The 21,369-nt window shown below is 39.8% G+C and overlaps 2 protein-coding genes across 2 annotated transcripts in view; one reads left to right on the top strand and one right to left on the bottom strand.

Moving 5' to 3' along the window:
• LOC145989408 (angiopoietin-related protein 7-like) overlaps positions 1-4,009 on the bottom strand; it is a 31,165-nt gene extending 27,156 nt beyond the window's left edge. The window contains exon 1 of the mRNA XM_083124748.1: positions 3,707-4,009. Within this exon, the coding sequence (XP_082980874.1) occupies positions 3,707-3,952 (246 nt within the window). The 5' untranslated portion in view covers positions 3,953-4,009. The remainder of the gene's footprint in view (positions 1-3,706) is intronic.
• Positions 1-21,369, top strand: part of Mekk1 (mitogen-activated protein kinase kinase kinase 4) — a 110,055-nt gene that overhangs the window by 79,249 nt on the left and 9,437 nt on the right. Inside the window, exons 20-23 of the mRNA XM_083123985.1 lie at positions 8,959-9,146; positions 12,432-12,600; positions 13,767-13,889; positions 15,442-15,542. Of these exons, the coding sequence (XP_082980111.1) occupies positions 8,959-9,146; positions 12,432-12,600; positions 13,767-13,889; positions 15,442-15,542 (581 nt within the window). The remainder of the gene's footprint in view (positions 1-8,958; positions 9,147-12,431; positions 12,601-13,766; positions 13,890-15,441; positions 15,543-21,369) is intronic.

The following is a 21,369-nucleotide window of genomic DNA, read 5'->3' on the forward strand; positions in this document are numbered from 1 at the left end:
TAACGAAAAAATACAATAAAAAAATAATAGTTTTGCGGGTTAAGTGGTAGAGCAGCCACAGGCTGAATTTCTATCACGAGGACTTCACCAACTTATTTGACAAAAACTGTGTTAATCTTTTAGTTTCTAATACACATCGCTGTTCGTGCGATAAATTATACAATGCAGTGGCCATTAAGAAGCAGTATATTTGAGATTGGTAAAGTTACGTCAGTCAATATTGCGTATTGTAGCATCACATAGCACGAGTTGCATGAGCGCGAAGAGCGGAGAACCGGGTAGGAATTCTGCCGCTGTCGTCTGCTTCAGAAGGCAGGAAGGGTCACATGAACCAATCACGGTAGACCTCTCGTACGCTGGCGTAAGAGAGCCCATTTACGCGCGTGCTGTAGAAATCGAAGCTTTCCCTCCAGAAAGGTAGCAAGGAATATAGAGTCCTGTACGCTGAACCTGCTTGGCGTCCGGCCAGGAAAGGCATTGAAAAGAGATGCTAGAACGAGTGTTGAGAGTGGAGCGTTGCAAGCGGATCGCGAAAAATAGCTATTATAATGCCATGAAGGTCAAACATATATGAAATTAGTCACGTTTTACTTTATAATCACAGCATTTAAGCATTTTTGAAATTTTAAATCTGGGAACGCCGGGCGTACGGGCGTACTATAACGCTACGCCACTGGTAAATACCTCTTTCGGTTTTCATGATATTCGTTTTCAAAGTTTGAGTTGTGCGACTTTTGAAACACTCTGTACTATGCACAATTGCTAACATAAATTTATTAACCCAGTGATAGCGTACATGATTAGTTTAGTGCAGAAAACCTGGTGTAAATACCTCTTACGGTTTTCATGATATACGTTTTCAAAGTTTGGGTTGTGCGACTTATGAAACACTCTGTAGTATGCACAATTGCTAGTAGGTAGTTTCCTGGCACCTGATTTTCAGAGCTAGCGCCTAGCTTTGAAGAAAATGTTTTGAGCACTGGGTATGGGTAAAGAAAGAGAAAGCTGCACCCAAACTTCTCGAAGGCATGTAACTACGTGGTAAAGGCTGAGGAAATAAAATAAATCATTCATTTCCAATTCCTGCTCGCACACTCATGGGGTAAGAAAGGTGGACGTTTTTAAAAGTAGCATTACTATCATGCTGGGCCGTTTCCGGGCCAGATGATTGCAGAGTTCTTCAGAGGGATGAAGAATGTGGAATTTGTTTTGTTTATAAACGTTCAAGCGGAGAGACAGAGAGAGAGAGAGAGAGTTGTGGATTCAACCATTTCTTCTTGTGCTCTTCCCTTTTGTGTAAGTCTTTTATGTGATGGTATCGGCGGATACCGCAGTGACTTGTTTTTATTGCAAATGCCAGAGAATAAGGAAGACCAGGGCATAAAGAGAGCCGGCCAAATGAGCGTTATTTTAATATCTGTCGCTTTTCTTCCTCTTCTCTCAACCCAAAAAATAAGAATGAATAGCGTTTACATGAAATTGAAGAAGTGACACCAGCCACCGATTTTTTGGTGTAACGACAACACTTAAAATTCTTGCAATATTTTAAAAACTTCTTTCTTTGCATCTTCTGGGTCTAGAAAGAAGTTCACATGAAAAAAATATACCAAAAATGTCGCAAGATATTTTAAAGTGTTGTAATGCTACAGGAGAATAATTTGGGAGTTATTTAATGTCATTACAGGAATGTGATGGCATGTGTTAGTATGACTCGGTCAGTAACTAGCCTTTGTTATTTTAATCGGGAATTACTCCAGTATCGGTATCGGTGGGAATCGATGAGAGTATCGGCATCGGTTCAAAGTGGTATCTGCTCAGCCCTAATAAAATTGTAAATGAAATTTTGTAGTTTGGATAATTTGTAAAGGGTTTTGAAAACAAGGTCATAATAATAAGAAAAGGATGATCGGACTTAGTGTGCTAACTGCAGCTGCTTACCCAGTTCAGTTAACGACGCTGAGTGACGTGGTTAATGAAGGTTTTCTGCGGCTGCCACAGATGTGAACTTTAGCAGTTAATTAGCTATCCTACACGCTGATACAACGCCAGCTGGTACATTTTTTTTTCAGTTGAATAAAGAGTGCCTTTGAGTTTGAGAGGGGTCTTTGTAATGTGGAGCTCACTAAAAAGCTTGAGCCGGATCGGTGAAGTATCGTATTCCGATCCATGTCTCTCCGAGAGCAGCGATTGGGCATTAGATTGTGAAGGTTTGAAAAGCGGACTATGTAGTTAGGAGTTTCGTAATTCAAGCCTAGTGAAGTCTACATTCTACCCTGGTGTTAGTTAGCGATGTCTTCTTGTAATGAAGAACTCTCTGGTTCGATTCCCGATCGGAGCACATTTCACTACCTTTGATCTTAATTCAAGCCTGCTTGTTTGGAAGGGTTTGCGGCACACTCCGCTGGAAAACGATTGTCTAAAATTCGCACATAAATTGATTCCAGTCACAGTAATTTGCGTTATTAATTAAAAGAGATTGGTAAAGATCGTTGCAGAAAAGCGCTAACTTCAAATTGAAAAAGTTCTTTTCACGGCATATCATCCCTATTCGGTGGCCAGACCTCCCTGATGGCGTAGTGGTAACGTCGTCGCCTTGTAATCAAGGAGTCCCGAGTTCGATACCCGGTGGAGGCACATACTGCTTCGGATCCCAGTTTAAACTGTTTTTCCCAGTCCCGATTAGCCCATATGTGCATAAATTGAACTTAAACTTGAGATGTGCTAGTAAATAACCGTGAATCAAGCAATCTGTTTCCTACCGATTTTCTATATCGGAAGTGTCTGTGAGCCTTCCAATTCCATATAAGTGGATTAATCGTACGTATAACCTATTTATCGGGCACAGAACATTGATTCAGGGATGTTTGCACAAGAGTGATGCGGGTGTGCAGGCACCATTCAACATATATCTGCACCCCCGCTATGTACCCTTGCGTCTTTTAACAAATGAAAATCATACAGTTGATTATTGTTACATTCATATATTTGACAAAACCAGTCATTCATATTTATTCATAGAAATTACGCAATTGAATAATGGTAAACATATGCAGTTCCGAAGATCGTGTTTGCCACAAATAGAAGGAACGAAGAGTGCAAGGGATGGTGAAAGACAATTCAATCATATTCCCAGTGTGGTATTTGAAAAATTTCCAATAGGAAGTGAGAGGAAATTCCGTTAAGTTATTAGGAAGCATTGGAATACACATAATAACATCCCCCAAGGGCCAAGAACTTACAACCTAGGAGGGGGGGGGTTGCGATTACCAGAGGGGAAATTCCTCACACCATATGCCCATAAGATACATTAAGGCACGTCCACGCAAAACTGACCTGTCCTTGAAAACTAACTTTAGAAAACAAGTGCAACCTTCATGATATTAATACGTATATCACAGAAGCGAACTGCCACGTGCAACACTGATGTGTAAGTGTAAGGTCCGTATTGACCTTAGGGCCCACTTGCACTGGAAAATTTAGTGTCATCCCATAAAAGTTTGTTTATGTATTGTTATATAGCGTCGCTTTTCTTCCTTTTTTGGCTAATTGCGTGGATGGGGGTGAGATAAAATTGATGAATTGACATAACACACATGCTCAAGGCCGGGATTTGAACCCGGGACCCGTGGCGTCCTAGCGCACTGTGATAACCACCCTGCCACGGAGGGGGAAAACAAGAGTTTGGATTAATGCTACCGTAACTAACCTGAGAAGTGTCATTGTGTATGCCCGGTTCGAGCTCAACATCCGTGAGAACGACCCCACGAGGGTTTCCTTCGCTGTGCCCAACAAGGCTGTCGGGCTCCGGGCCTCTGTTTCGACCCCTCCTCCTCCCTCCGCCACTGGTCCCTCTGTTGAACGGTGGAGCTTGAAACGGCGGGGTTGTCGTCGGGTCGGCGACGGCAGCGGCCACCAGCAAGAGAGTCAACGTAAAAAACTTCATAGCGAGCATCCAACCGACGCTGCAACTGCTAGCGAGAGCCTCTTCACGCTGCGTGCGTTTTTGTGTTGTTCGCTAGCTCTGGGACGGGCCACAGCGAAGCACCCCGCTCCACCCCTTTCGCGGGAAGGATCATAACAGCCGCCTTCCTGCCTTCTGTGACGTCGTGGGCTCCTCGCATGAACGCGAATCTTAATTTTTCGTGAAAGATGAGCTTCGGGGAAAGTACTGCGCATTGCATTCTCGCAAGATCAAACATGTCTATTTCGATTCAACACGACGCTGTAGTTCACCCAGTGGCGGATTAACGACATTTTCTCGAAGGGGGGGGGGGGGATTACTTCATCCTAAGTGCCTACGTTCATTGAAGGGGTATCGCTAAGGGTGATCGTCTAATTTTAGGCATCAGTTCTTACGTTAATTGACGATATATGGGACTTTAAGACCGACACGACAAGCAAGACGACGGTTTCACACAGAAGTGACAAGCGACAAAAAGGTCGCATCTAGTCTGTGGAAAAACATTCACTGCACAGCACATGCGTACCAAACCAAGGCGATATTGGCCTCCCCGGTGGGGTTGCGTATTGGAAACGTCGCCTTGTAATCAAGAGAAGTCCGGGTTCGATATCCAGTGGAGGCGCATTGCTCAGTGGTTCAGATCCCACTTTAAACTGCAGGCCCAGTCGCGATTAGCCTTTCTGTGCATAAAGTGGACTTAAAAACAAACTCAGTGATACACGATAATGAGAAAGTGCGAGTAACACGTGTAGCTTGTAGTGTCACTTTCGGTACGAACGGCTACATTTATTTCTGAAGTTTCGTAACCAAGCGACACATGTCGCTTGCTGCCCGTCGCGTGTCGCTTCGGTCTGAAACGTCTCAAATAGTTTTAGACGTGTCTCCGAGGACATGATTGCCTAATTTTAGGTGGGCAGTGGGCGATCGCTTTTGTACATGTCAAAAGAAGATTTATCCGGATCATCTAAGGTAAAGTTCCCCATGTATATAGCACCCTTCAATGAAGGCACATTTAGAGGATGTGGGGTAGGGCCCCACACATTCTCGATCTCGTTCATTTGGAGGTGTGTAATCAGCACCACGCTACGGCCGCCTTTATCCCCATGGTTGCCCCATTTACCCATTGATTTGAGGCTGGGTGAGTCCCAGAGCAACTTTTATGCAGGGACAAGGCCGGAAGAATTCCGACCTTATTTCGCCCAACCTGGGAATCGCACCTGGGTCTTCCGCATGGCAGTTAGATGCCATACCGACTAGACCACCTCAGCTCCCATCCGGATTATCTGAATATCCGAATTGTCCGCATTATCTTGAATGTCTGGATATTCGAATGTGTGCAATATCCGGGTAGTTTTATCGTTTATCTGTTTTATGGGCTATCCTTATATTCTTTTTTTTATTTGCCATTTTCGTATTTCACTGTACGTATTTTCCACAAATCCTTCATTAAATCTGTTTTATCCGAATATCGAATTATCCAGTTGTTTGGGCATTCAGATTATCCAGATATCTCAATTATCTGGATTTTCGGATTATCCAGATTGTGTGGCCATCCTAGTCTGGGGTGATTGCTTATTTTTTAGATTGTGTTAATTGATGGCATATTAGTTGTGTAAGTCTCAGGGTGGGGACGATCGCTCCCAACACACTTTGGCTTTGAGGTCAAACGTGGCACTTGCCATTTATTGTCATTTTAAGGCATTTCAGGGGTAGGGGGTCACACCATCTCTTTTCATCTATCCAGGATTTTAAACCACCCAAAGAAACAAATTGCTTGCTCCCCCCAATATATATATATATATGGAGTGCAGACTTACAAAATTTAACCTTCTGTATCTGAAGATTCTGTGCTACTATTATTGCTTTTGTTATCGACAAGCAGATGCGAAGATTGTGCAATGAAAGGTTATAAACCAATTTTTGGACTGAAAAAACAGGGTGCGACAATTATGCGGTGAAATATGGTAACATATGCTTAAGCATCAATCTAATTACATTCCTCATAGGTGTCCAAATTATGATGAATGTTAACATATACCATACCATACTATACCATATCAAAATGCTGTTTTTGCTTTTGAAATATACATATATTAATTTTTACAAGATTATAGTAAAATTTCTCATAATTTTATCATTCATGGATTGCCAGGACCGAAACAAAATTAATAAACATAAGTTAAACTAATCTCTGAACATTGCACAAAGGGAGGTGTGAAGGAAAGGTCCCACATATTCTCAGTCTTGGCTATAGTCAAAATGATGTGATCAGCATCTTGCTCCAGTTGTTTGTACACCCCTAAGGTTGCCACAGGTACACACTGATATAGTCTAGTGAACTCGGGAGTCATTATATGCATGGACAACGTTGGAAAATTTCTCGCATGATATGATCTATCCCTGGAATCAAACCCTGGTTCAGTCACTCTAATCTTCCTACTGACTAGATAGGCCAGTCAACAAGGGATGCTTTTGGGGTCCAATAAGGAAAAAAAATCAGAGAAAGCTGGAACAAATGTTATTACGTTCTTAGAAGTATTCTTAGTAACATATTAATTTTACACCCTTGTACCATCCTGGATTTGGCCGCCATCTTTGAAAAATGGCACCCAAAATCAGTTTTTTCAAATATCTCACTTGAAAAGCATTTTACAGGAAAAGAGGGTTATGACAAAAATTAATCTACATAAAATTCTCCACAAACAATGTTCTGTGCATTTTTTTCTAGGAAGCACCATTAGGGTTTTAGTGGGGCGAGTAATTGCACTTTTTTTTCCCTCTCCACTTTGCAAGAGCGAAAGACAAGGATACATTTTTGCACCATAACTTGAGGGCTTATTTCTTATTAAGGTACCTATTCTAAATGTTCTAAGGACTTTTCTTGAAAATGTATTTCCAAATGTTAATATATGTTTATTAATTAAACAATAATTTTGTAATATTGAATATAAAACAAATGAACATATAATGTCCTTATTTCTGCTACTGTTAGAAACCAAACCATCCCTTGTCTTCTTTCTACCAGCAAGAATTCTTGTAAGGACACATACAAGATCATCACAGTTATCGTGAGCTTTCAGATTGAAGGGAAAGCAACAGACCACAATCTACCCAGGGATTTCAAACCGAAGTGATGACACGGCCCCCTTTTAGTGTAAAGGAAAATATTCACTATGCATGCGCGAACAGCAGGTGAGGTGCACGGTATTGAGAACACGACCCACTTGGAGCGACATGTACAGTTTGCCGTGTCACTTTAGTTCAAAAGGATACATTTATTTCTTAATGTAGGTTTCCAAGGGACATGTGCTGCTTCCATCTGAAAGCTTCCTTCATCTTCTGTACTCTGTCTCAGGAATCTCTGGAGCGAGCGCAAGAAAACAAGTGTCTGTGCAAGTAGAACTCGTGAAGACTTGAACAATGAATGAGTGAGAGGGAACGGGATTGCATGATGGGGAAGAACAACTGCAGCTACCAGCTCTTTAGCTCAATTTTCCTACAGCTACAAGTACCCTTGTGCAGCATAAGACATTTACAGGATACAATGCGAAGAAGCTCTGGCTGTGCAGCTTCTTGGTCTGTTGTGATACTTTCAGAGAGTGGTACAAAGAGAAGGCTTCTTGTGATTTTTTTTATTAAAATGTTATTTTAAGTTAAAGCTTTGGATCAACTTGATACAACACATCTCTGATTTTCACTGTGACACAGATGTGACCGCTGTTATTTCGTTCAAACTTGACATTTGCCAAATATTTTCCAACGATACTCAACATTGAAGACATTCCAACATCATGAGCATCAGAAGAATTTAGTTTTCTTATTCCCTGTTACTCCTGTAATTATTGGCATTATACCAGGGAACAAAAGCAGGGAATGGTGGGTGATATGAGAATCACTGACAAAAGCAGTGAAAGTCTTGCTTATCCCTTGATATACGAGACTTTAGTGCATCAACATGCAGCTCATCTATTTTATCTGTAAAGAAGTAGGCATGCCAAAAATTCACTTAGCATTGAGTCGGTCACTCCTTTACCATCCCCCACAACTCTTGATGGAGCGCAACACGGCTCATTCGTCATATATGACCAGATCCCAGACCAAAATTTTTCTGATCATGTTATTGTGGTTTGAATTGTTGTTTTAAGTCTACTTTATGCACAGATAGGCAATCAGGACTGGGCCTACAGTTTAAAGTGCATTCCAAAACACTGTGCAATTTGCCTCCACCAGGTATCGAACCTAAACCAGGGCATTTTATTGTAAAATAACCTCTTTGGACCAAGTCAATATGTTTCTTTGGCGTTATCTTCTCTTTCAGACCAAACATATTATCTCTTGCACACAGGTGATGCTAAACTATTTCCTATAAAATACTGCATACAACGGTAAAAGCAATTGAACCCATTAATTACATTCTATGAGAAAGAACAAATGTAATGAGTCCAGTTTTATAGAAGATAAATACTACAAAACATCATGTAAAATATGTTTCCATGAGTTCCGCACTTCCAAAAACTGGGCGGGGAAAAAACATAAAATTTCTCACTCATCTAGCACCCAAACGGCTCATCCTAGAAGAAAAATGTACAGAACCTTTTTATGTAGATTGTTTTTCTTCATATCCTCTTTTGCTGTAAAATTATTTCCAAGCGAGATATTTGCAAAAAAATAATTTTGGGCGCCATTTTTCAAAGATGGCGCCCAAATCCAGGGTGGTACAGGGGTTCAAAATTAATATGTTCTTAAGAACACTTTTAGGAAGATAATAAAATTTGTTCCAGCTTTCCCTGATTTTTTTCCTTATTGGACCCTCTTGTTGACTGGCCTAAGACTCCTACATTGAAATATACAGTGAGAACGTTAAGAACACATTTTACTTGCCCCATTGGATATCTAGATTAAGGAGAATATTGGTGAATATCAGTTTTTGAATTTAGAACCAATTCCAGCCCAATCCTTGTGTTCTGTCTGTGCTGTCATCTGATTGTATATTTCAGGCCAAGGACGTTTTGGAAAAGTATACACTGCTGTTAATAACCAGACAGGAGAGCTAATGGCAATGAAAGAGATCCAGTTGCAGCCAAATGATCACCGGACTATCCGAAATGTTGCAGAAGAGTTGAGAATTTTTGAGGGAATTCATCACCGCCATTTGGTGCGATACTATGGTGTAGAAATCCACAGGGTGAGTAATTTTACTATTCAGCTACATTATGGCCTACAAGCAGTATGTTTAGCTGTTGAGATCTAAACTTCTTTGTAAATGTTTTGTTGACCTCTTTCGGATTTACTGAAATATTAGGTAAATTCTATTCAATAATGGCCTTTTAATGATGAATGGCTGAACACTAGTGCTTGTTGTAATGTTCCACCTCCAAATTTTCATGGTTCAAGTTGCAAATGTGGATTGTGTTATTTGTTTTTATTTATTTAATTGAATTATCATATTCTCACCAGGATTAACTGAAAGTGATAGAAAAGCAATGATAAGTAACAATATGTGTCTATGGGTATGAGATGTGTAATGTTTCTTTCCATAGGATTTCTACCTCATAAGAAACGCTAACAAAATTGCCAATCTGAGTTCTCAGAACATGTTATAAATAATAATATTGCTGACTTACCTTTGAAGAAGGTTTATTACTTGCAATTAAACCTAAATGCTTGTTAAATACACTGACTGTGTCACGATGGCGACTTGCAGTACCCACACATCAAATACCCAATATACAAAGGCAATTACACTAAGGCACAGGCGAAAATGCACAACCGATTCGGTCGCACGGCAGCTGATGAATGGACGCGACAACGTCTCGACGCTACTGTCAACTCAACCTCTCTTACACACCGAGCGCGGCTCTGCTCGTCTTACCTGTGAGTCTTACTATGGCTGTTATGCGCGCTTATTCATACACGAGGGTTGGCCCTAGCTTTGTAGACGAAGTTCATCTACCGTATATCATTTCACTCCTCTCTATTTTCCTTCAATAACACACTCAGCTGCCAATTATGATAACCCTAGCCAGCCTTTTTCGTCCAATACATTAATGTTCTAATTCCACCTCGGCTAAAACAGACTGCTAAATGGGATACTCTGACCCCTCTCAGGTACGGGCGGTGAATAAACTATTGAGACTTTAAGGGAGATATTGGTGAAGCATGAAATAAATCAACGATTCTTTTCGTTAAAGAATTTGTAACTGCATCATCTGGGAGGTTACTTTGACCTTTCTTTTCATTCGTTTTTGTCCAGAAGATGATTTATTTCCATACATACGAAAGCTTATATTACACTCAATAACAATGTACAATCCATAATTGTCCTTAATTTAAAATACAGAATCCCCCGTTTGTGAATATTAGATTCGATGAACCCAGAATCCTAATTTGCTGCATGTCTTCATGGAAAAATCCAAATATATGTGCAGGAAGTAGCTACATGTGTCACTAGGAGGAAGCCGTACGAGGGAAGAGAACCCTGTCACTTTTGTCCCGGAAGACGAAGCTTACGGTCTACCATTCAGTAGCAAACAAAAACTTAGGTACGTGCCCCTTCCTACAGTATTGCGACAAAATGTGTCATGAATAGATTTCAATATGGGCAAGATTTATGCAGAATGTAAGTTACGAACTCTACTGGTTACTCGGGATTGAAAAACGTTAGTAGGCTGAGATTTGCATGAAGATACACGCCAATGATGGCATTGTCTATTAAAACGAAAGACATTGCACTACATGTATAAGTTTGCTTCCTTGCCTAATTAAATCGATGTTGAATAAATTTTGAAGAAGGCCAAAATAAAATTCGAAGATCTGAAATTCTAACACTTATCCATAAGAATGAAAACATATGGGTCAACAGTGACAAATGCATGTCCAATAGGCAGGTGTCATTAACCTCAAAGGATTTCGGCCGATCCTAACCTGTTGTCCCATATCATTATAAACTTCGAAGTATAAATTTACATGGCGAATGTATGTATCTTTATTCCCAAGTGTTATTAGATATTTTTTTCGTAGAGCCGACGCTGATGGAATGCGTGCAAACTAAGCTTTGCATCTCCTTTTATATCTTCTTGTCAATGCTCACTTGTCATGGCATGACGTAATTCGCACAGCACAACTTGTGACATTTCCAAAAACTAAATAACAATAAATGTCTATCTGCACAACCCCAATATCAGAGCTTAACTAATTTCAACGTTGCAGCAAAACAAAAAAAAAAAATTGAATGAGGACAAAGATTCATCTCTGTTAATAAAATCGAAACTCGAATCATTGCCCGTTGTAACTTGAACCTTATTGAACACATTACATAACTTAAAAGAACAGATTTGATCTTTTCATTGTTGTTAAACGAGATATGTCAATACAAATGATAAACATTTTCTGCCGTGAAAGAACACACATTAATATTTCTAATTTGACATTCGGTCAGAAAATTAACATATGGATTATTACTTAGGCCACGTTTACACTTGCTGTTAACAATATAGAAAATATTAGCAGATTATAAGCCCAAATCTTCCTATCATTCAATTTGTTTATGCTATATTATGGAATATAGAAGATTCACAATTCTAATGTAAAGCTTTCGAATTTCGAAAATTTAATTTAAAAAATCAGATTATCGGCACTCAAACAAAAACCCATTACTGTGTTTTTATCCAAACTATATTTGTGTGTGTGATGAACAATTCTTTGGGGGGGATTGATGAACGACTTTGATGCATCCACGGCCTTTGGGGGATGGGCACCCCTGTTGCAGATGTACTGAAAATCTTGGTAAACCCATTGTCGACTTGAGAAAGGCTTCTTTCGGTGATGTGGAATGTGAAATTCTATATCTCTAACCATTTGATGAAACTTGACCATTTGAAAAGGACAACTTTATCATCTATGTGAACATGAAACAATAACTTCGTAACTCCCAATTCAAACAATGTATAACCTACAATAGCAACCATAGAAAACAAATGAAATGTAATAGCAGGAATAAAATCAAATTTAAGCAAGTGATTGAGAACAGAAAACCTGTGACTGTATCATAATTTTTACATTTTATGTAAAAAACACTAAATACTTTTCTGAATATTAGTGACAATGCTTTTTTATTAGTTTGCAATGTTAATTGGATTTTATCCATTGCTTCTACTTTTAACTATTTAACACTGTATTTCAAGAGAGCACCCACCTCTTCTCTTGTCTTCAAGCGAGCATTTATTTTTTGTCAGTATTGGGGAATGAACCTACAGTATGTCACAACCACCAGCAACAGAAAATGTATTCACCTGAAGACAAAAGAAGATGTGCTCTCTTCAAATATAGTGTTAGAATAGTTAGAAATAGGAGCACTAGTTGATGGATAAAGTCTAATTAACATTGCATGCTAATGTAGCATGAAGTTTAATTGTTTTTTTTAAAAATTTAAAATGTCATTAACTGTAAAGAATACAATTCGTAATTTTAGGAAGAGATGTTGATTTTCATGGAATACTGTGCAGAAGGCACCTTGGAGAATTTGGTAGCAGCAACTCAGAATGGTTTGCCAGAGGAGTTAATCAGGCGTTTCACCCGGCAGCTGCTTGAAGCAGTGTCCACTCTCCATGAGCATGGGATTGTTCACCGGGACATTAAGAGTAAGTACATTGTGGTATTGACATTATTGCTTTCTCAGATTTTCCAAAATTCTAGTCTCAGCATTGAATCCAGGTTAAGACATGGAAATGGGAAAACATTTCTGTCTTCTTATAACAGTGGAGCATGTTTACTGCACCATGGCATGAATGATTTTCCATTTCATGGTTGATATAATCATTTGCCAGTAAAAATCTTCTCACGTCACATGCCTGCAACATACTTGTTAAAATCAACACAAAACACACAAACAGCACGATAAAAAAATACTTTAAATGTTTTTCCAAGCTTTCAATTCCATCTCATAATCATCATTAGCGGTGGTCGAGTGAAGACGAAGTGGACGTGGTTGAAGTTCCACTGGCACTACTCGCTGTGTAGATGCCGGAAGATGTTGTTGTGGTATTGCAGTGTTGGTAAGTTCTTGTTGGGATTGCTGGCTGAGGAAGAAGGGTTTTTAAGTTTGACTGTGTTGTACCATGGTAAATAAGGATTTCCACATAAATTGTCGTTGAGATTGTTTGCGTTCGTGATCATGTGCACCCCTTCCTTAACATCCCAGTCTATTTTTCCTTTAACCTGCCAAAAGGAAAACGCAATCCTGTGGTAATTGGTGGTTGTTTTTCAATGATGTGTTTGGCCAACCCAGAAGAACTTCCTTTCCTGCGTTTGTACCCTATGTGGTCTGTGAATCTGTCTTTTAGGAGTCTTTTCCATTGGCCTAAATATTTCCTGTTGCATTCACATTTAATGCTGTTCATTTTGATTTGGGGGTTCAAATCTGTGTACATTAGTGTTTAGTGTAAAGAGCAGCACATGTTTTAGTTTATCCCCATGTGTTTTATCTATCTTGTTGAAATCTAGTTTTGTAGTACTTTCAGTGGGTCATAGATATATGCATTGAACTAAGGTGAAAAAATATTTGAAGGGGTCACCTTTAGTGTCAATATTGAGGTTTCTGTTAGAAAGGTCAATCTTTGGACCAAACAAGGGATTGTACTAGTGTTGCTGTCCTCCAATGAAGAAGTAAATAATTATTTAGAAACTAGGTTACCTAGGTAGTTAAAATTATGAATCCATGCAGAAGAATACATAAACTTAAAACACATTGGCATGTAATAAGTTAATGTACTGTTATTTAATTGATATGATGTTTTTGTTATTCAAGGTGCAAATATATTTTTAACTGATGAAGGAAATTGCTTAAAGCTGGGAGATTTTGGATCTGCTGTGAAAATTAAAGCTCATACAACTTTGCCTGGGGAACTCCAGGGATTCGTTGGGACACAGGGTGAGTTTTATATTATTTCTATAATAGTGTGGTGATTATTAATGTTAATATGTTCACAAACTTGTGGAAGATCTTATAAGATAATACATTGGAAGGATTATAATATGGGAAACTATGTATGGTGTAATAGAATCTACTGTTCAATGTTTATGTGAATGGCAATGCATTGTTACTTATATGGTACACACCTTGTTCTGTGGCAGAACTTGATAATTTTCCACCTCTAATTTGATCCTTTTAGATGAGAAGAATTTAGGAAAAACTAAATAGACAAACTAAAGAGGGTACCTACCATATGTAACAATTATGCTTGTCTTAACATGGATAATAATATGAAGGTACATTAAAATATTTGCTTAATGTACTATCCAATATCATGATTAGTCATTTTTATCTCTTTGTACAAGGCAATAATTTGCAGCACATTACCTGTTGATATTGCAGGAAGTTTTATAGCCAGAAATGTGACACTTCTTTATCTTGTACTTATCTTTTCATGCTTACTGGTATTTGAACAAAGTGGCTTGTTTCCAAATGTTTTCATGTAGTGCTTGAAACAGATCTTAATATAAACAGAAACTAAATATCAGAAAAGATAGGAGGCAGATTGTTCATTACCAAGTTGAATTTCTGTATTTTTTGCAACATTTGATTCAGACGGTCTCAAAGGCCAGAAAACAGCAGTGATGGGGCCCAATGGCAGGCCAGCTGTTGCACCATTGAGTTTAGTTTTTATTCAGTGCAAAGAATGTAACAAACAATAATAAACAGAGGACATCCTCAGTTTCAGCATGGGTATTAAACAAATATGCCTACTACACTCTGTAAAGAAAAAATAGCGACATTTGCTTGGATATGGTTTTCACAAGATTCATTAATCAACACCCCCAGTTCTTTTCTATTTTCATTATTTTTTTTTTATATTTCAATACAAGAGGCTCTCTCTGGTGCTACTCTGTTGCATGGAGCCCGATGAGTGCTTCGTGCAATGCGAACTTCCCGCCTGCACAATGCACCTCAAAAGCAACAGAGTAGCACCAGAGGGAGCCTCTTGCATTGAGACATAAAAAAATAAATGAAAATAGAAAAGATCTGGGGGTGTTGGATAAATGTCATCGTTTTCGCAAAACCACGTCCCGTTTCTTTTGCGATGATAGAAGGGAGTGAGAGAGGCATCACATGACGAGAGGTTTTCCATCAAACGAACACAACCCACGATGCCTCCTGCCTCTCTCACTCCCTCCTATCCACTCCCTTGCAACGCTTCAGCATCCCTGCTCGTTCTACAGTTTACTAATGCATTCGAGAACGCTCCTTCACCAATACGTCTGATGGACAAATTCTGCTTTTCTTATTGTTTTAATTCACTTCATAATCTTGTGAAAACCATATTTGAGCAAGTGTCACTATTTTTTCTTTACAGAGTGTTTTATCTTAGTTGCTGATTATAAATAACTGCTTTGGTTGTAGTTGGTTGTATGATTTTATATAAATTAACATATTTTTCCAATAAATGAAAGAAATAAACCTAAAACTGTGGTCTACTTTCCAGCATATATGGCCCCAGAAGTGTTCATGAAGACGGAAGGTCATGGCCGAGCTGCTGATATCTGGTCAGTTGGTTGTGTGGTGGTTGAGATGGCTTCAGGAAAGGTAAAGAGTTTATTATGGTGTACCTAAAAAAAAAAAAAAAAAAAAAAAAAAAAAAAAAAAAAGGTAAAGTGCTCCCCTGTGCTTAGCACCATGCCATCAATGGCGTATAGGGGGTGTGGGAGTAATGCCCCACACTTTCTTGATCCGGTCGTGAGTGGGGGTGATGTGATCAGCATCACGACCCTGACCACCTTTACCCCCCAGGTACCCATGTCATTCGATGCTGGGTGGGCACCGGGGCCACTTCGAACGTCAGAAAAGTTCCCGAATTTGAACCAGCTGGGGATCGAACCCGGGACTTTTAGCATGGTAGTCAGACACGTTACCGACTGAGCCACCCCTTACCAATGAAATTGTTACTTACACCAATAAGACACTGCTGTAAAACTAATCATTAGTGACAACTGAGAGTGTACAGTCATGGAAGAATGTATATGTAACCACACCTCTCTACCCTTACAACAACTAGTCATGTGACCATCCTTCCTGCCCTGCAGGATTTCGCAGGGAGAACGACTTATAGTGTAATGACAGGCAAAATCGCCAGCCATCGAAAGGTGCAGTGTGTGTTGCCTACCCTTCTGCTTTATTGACTGGTATTGAAGCTCTGTAGGGGAAGAACTTTTATTCCACCATTGCACACAACTGATATGAAATTGGAGACATGCAGTAAAAAGCTTTTGTCACCTCATGCGACGTTTTTGCTAGGAAAAATGATGTCCATGTTTTTCTAGTAAGAACGCACATTGGTTTCAATCAGGGGCCTATAGGCCAAGGGCCCTGCTCCATGCACCCCTTATACTTAATCTGAGATATAGAGCGACCACAAGGAAAATAACTTTTGGCAAAAAGTCTCCACGCAACTTCTGTTTCTTCCGTTCAACTCGGGCCATAAGGAAGCATGTTCCACTCTGCCCCTTCCCTCCACGTGAGAGTGCGGTGCACAGGAGTCACAGGTCTCAGGGGTGCCCATCCCCCCCCCCCCAAGACCCTGGATGCAGGCCCCCCCAAATTCGTTCATCACAATCCCCCCAAAATTATTGACATCAGATATTAAACGTTGTTGAAAGACAAAAATAGTAATTGGGAGAGGGCTTGTTTTATGAGGAGTTTCCTTGTATTATTTTGCCTTTCCAGAGTTCTTCACTGCTTTGATTTGAAAAAATTGATTCCCTCAAAATAGAAGAAGGAGCTGCAGCACCATCATCTCCCCCTACCCTGCATATGCCAGTAGGACACACAAAATATTCATGCTGCAGTTGTTTCAACCAGAACTGGTTTGTTTGCATGCCTGATTCAATTATTATTTCATAAAAAGAACCGTAGACAGTGAAAATATTATTTGGTGCCTACTGCAACAAATTCTCCTCCTGTGCTTTAGAGTATTTCATAGTCACCATTTTTTGGATTGTATGTCAAGTGCAAATTTCACTTCCTGCGACGTTACCTTATATATTTTTCTGTTGTATCTGTTTTTTTACAGTGCGTTACTATGTAGTATATTTAGTTCAATTATTACATGATGCACCTGCAGGAAGAAATCGCACGGGCCCTTTCCTGTGAATAGTTTGCATTGGGAATAAATTCGAAGCAAAATTTCTGCAATTTTGACAGCAGCGCTCAATTTGTGTGACAGTACGTTTACCTGTTGAAGAAACACTTTTTTTGCTGTTGGTAAAGTGATATATTCATCTAATGAACTGCGTTATCATCTCCTGAAAATTACTAAAAAAAATATTCAAACAACCCTCGTATAGCAGTGGACAAACACTAAGGATTATATTTTTAAAACATATGTTATTAATCAACACGAAGAATATTGATCGTGTCTGGTAATGCAGCAGATGACCTTCGTGGCGGAGTGGTTACCACAGCTTGCTACGAGACAAGGGGTCACGGGTTCGAATTCCAGGCTGGTCATGGGTGTCCTTTGAGTGAGTGTTCCTTCATCAATTTCATAATACAAGGGTGGTTTGAAAAGTTCTCGGAATCACCACCAGATGTCAGTGTTAGACAACAAGGTTCCCGCATATTAATAGGCCATCCTTTATTAATAAACACGTGGCGCGTCAGTGTTCTGGGTAGAGATCTGTGGTGCAGACGTCACTTCGTAGTTGTTCCCGTGCAGTGCTTTGTGAAGATGGAACAAATCGAGATTCGAGCGGTGATTAAGTACTTCGTAAAGAAAGGTATGAAAGCAAAGGAAATTCATGCCGATTTTCTGAACACAATGGGGGACTCTGCTCCTTCATATTCAACTGTTGCAAAGTGGACAAACGAGTTTAAATTTGGTCGGGACAGCTTAGAAGATGATCCACGTAGTGGTCGCCCAAAATATGCTACTACCCCAGAAATTATTGAAAAAGTGCATAAATTGGTCATGGAGGATCGCCGACTGAAAGTGCGTGAAATTGCTGAAGCTATAGGAATGTCATCCAAACGGGCGTATCACATTTTAACAGGTGAATTGGATATGAGAAAATTATCTGCAAGATGGGTGCCGTGACTTTTAACACAGGACCATAAACGCATCAGAGTGGACATTTCCGAACAATGTTTGACTCGTTTTAAGAGAAACCAAACAGATTTTCTGCGCCGGTTTGTGACGACAGATGAAACGTGGGTCCACTACTATACCCCAGACACAAAACAACAGTCAAAGCAGTGGAAACATGTTGATTCACCACCACCAAAGAAAGCAAAGGCTATACGGTCGGCCGGAAAGGTAATGGCGTCAGTGTTTTGGGATGCGAAAGGGATTCTGTTGATCGATTATCTTCCCTCTGGTCAAACAATTACGGGACAATACTACGCTAATCTCCTCGACCAACTAATGCATAAGATACGGGAAAAGAGGCCAGGTTTGGCAAGAAAGAAAATCATCTTGCATCAGGACAATGCGCGCCCTCACACAAGTGTCGTTGCCATGGCAAAAATTCATGAACTTGGTTACGAATTGTTGCCACATCCGCCTTATTCACCTGATTTGGCTCCCTCAGACTTCCATCTTTTCCCCAAACTCAAAAGTTTCCTCGGTGGACGGAGATTCTCTTCAAAGGAAGAACTAATAGCCGAAGTTGACACGTATTTCACAGGCCTGGAGGAATCTAATTTTTGAGATGGGATCAAGGCATTGGAACATCGCTGGACCAAGTGCATTAGTGTACAGGGAGACTACATTGAAAAATAAAAATAAAATCACTGTTGTAAATCGTTTCTTTCTATTCCATTCCGAGAACTTTTCAAACCACCCTCGTATTATCACTCATTGTCATTGTCGCAATCAGCCCAAAGTGGAAGAAATGCGACGCTAAATAACAGAACTCAAATGAAATCAAATCATAATGCAGCTATAGTATAATCGTTCACAATCATCTTTGCAAGACGTAAAATACGAATAATTGTGAGTGATGCGGACAGGAAATTTCTTGTAGCTTTCTCTTTGCAAATTACAAGAATATTAATTTAATTTAATTTGGTGTTGTTATTTTATTTATTTTATATTTAATCGTTCCCATCTTTTTCTCCATTTGCTCATGGGCACCAACAACGTGTGAAGGGTGCATGACTAAGAAATGGGATGGAAAAGCTGTATAACATCAAGTAAATGGTAAAACAATCAAAAACTCCAATAACATTTTTGTATAGAATATCATCCAAAAATGTGAACCTTGAAAATTATACAGGTTTTCAGGAGAGGTCACTCCCAGCACCCTATTTTGCCTTCCATCAAACCATCCCAGTAAACCTTGAGCAGCATTGCAAGCGAAGTGAGCAATAAAATATTTAAGATATTTATTAGGAAAATGGCAATAATATAGTTTAATAAGGAGTCGATATTTTTACAAGGCGCCGTGACCGTTACTCCTTCCAAATTATTTTTGTTCATTCAGCACCTACTTTGCCTTGGCGTTTGTGGCGCTCCCATATCTTCTCCAGTAGCTAATGCTTTGTCTAACCATAATTCATCCTCATTATCCTAAAGTGGCAGAAAAGCGACGTAAAATAATAACAACCCATGGAGGACTTGTTTAGTAGTTGATGCTATATTTTTCTTTACTATCTTTTCATGTATCCGATGTTTGTTTTAGGAGAGAAGGAACAAAGGTGGATGGTTATGACACTCTCCCCTCCATCTCCCCGCTTAGCGGATAATTCAGAGTAAAATCCACTTGATACCATATGGCTTCAAATGATACAGAAAAATGACAACCTAAATAATGATTAGGATACAAATTTTGAACCAAATACCCCCCTCCTTTTGATCTCTCTTACTATGGAAATTCTCTGCCAATTTAAGACCTAACATTGATATCCCACATCTGGATATCCCCCTCAAGAGTCCCCCCAATATAATGCTCAATCTCCCTCCCCCAGTAGAATTCCCTTGATAATCTAAAACTTAACGTTGATAGTCAAGAGTTTTGTAGTGTGCCCCCCCCCCCCCCAAAGAATTAATGCTTAATCTCCCCACAAGAATTCTGCTGAAAATTTAAAACTTAATAAGAACTGGACACGGTCTCCCCCAAATAATACTTATCACCAGTCCCTTAGCAGTATACAAAGTGATTATTGCATGTTAACGAAGTTCAACCTCTGTCCAATGATGAAAATTTTATTCAGTCAAATTTACATCACAGAAAAAAAAGCAAGTGAACCCCCCCCCCCCCAAAAAAAAAATTTGGTTGGACACAACCTGCGACCGTAAACCCACATGTGGGGACCCCTAGCAGTTCTGCACAGGTTTTTTTGCTTGTTGTTCCACTATAGATCTGGATATTGGGGTGACCCAAGTCCAATTTGAAATAATTCTGTTCTGAGAGAAGGATATGGCAAACCACATGGATTTGTCAGAAGTATGACATGTTACTTGCCTGGAGAATATGATAGTAGGACACTATTTAGTAGAGACGTGGCGTGCATGTAGCCGGTGTTACAGCAGGTAACAGCAAAATGTAAAGAATTAAAAAGTTGTTTCAATAAAATGACAACTTTGTTAAATACGTTAATGAACCCCGTTGCCGTCGAGTAGATATTGCCTAGGACATTTTTTCTGCAGCCGACAGAAGCCAAGAGGGAGGCCGTTCCGCTACCCTCAAGAGGCAACAAGGGAGAAGAGGGCGCCAATGCAAGGAAAGAGCGGGGAATGACTTTATGGGGTTATTCATATACCTGTTAAGGGGCCCTGTTGCAGTTCAGACCCACCGGGGCAGCCAGTGTTGTCACATCGGATTGGCAGAAAAGAGCTAAATCCCGCCTAAATAGGAATACAATTTCTGTGAAGCAACTAGAGGTAGACTGCAGAGCCAAGGATGGATTGAACTACAACTGAGACCAGTTAGGTAATAGATGAAAATAGGCTATAGTTCCTTGGTGTGATTCGTGATTTGGACAAACCTTGGTCCAAAATACTAAGTTGGCAACAATAGCACATACAGTTGGGCTTCCCTTCCACGAAGGAGCGGAGTTCTGTCGTCTGCTCAGTGCTCACCATACAAACGTCAAACTGACCAGAGAAAAGTGTGGTTCTTCTTCTTCCCCTTCGCACCTCATTGCAAAGAAACAGAAACAGATGAAGAATTGACAAGGGTCTACCACTATTCATTGGATTTTCGTGGTAACTGTCTCATGAGTAGTAGTTCTTTCTAGGAGTGTTTGTGGCTAAATCACTGTGCTGATTGCAAAACAAGAACGAAATGAACAAATATCTAGCTCGAAGACATGTTTTCTTTACCGAAAGGAAGGGGGGGGGGGGGTTGTAAAACGTCTAGCAGGCATAAATGTCGTACTGATAGCCGGTAACACTTTTTAAAAAGTCACACCACGC

This window comes from Lepisma saccharinum, chromosome 6 (assembly GCF_977018435.1).
Source record: "Lepisma saccharinum chromosome 6, izLepSacc3.1, whole genome shotgun sequence".
Taxonomy (NCBI): Eukaryota; Metazoa; Arthropoda; class Insecta; order Zygentoma; family Lepismatidae; genus Lepisma; species Lepisma saccharinum.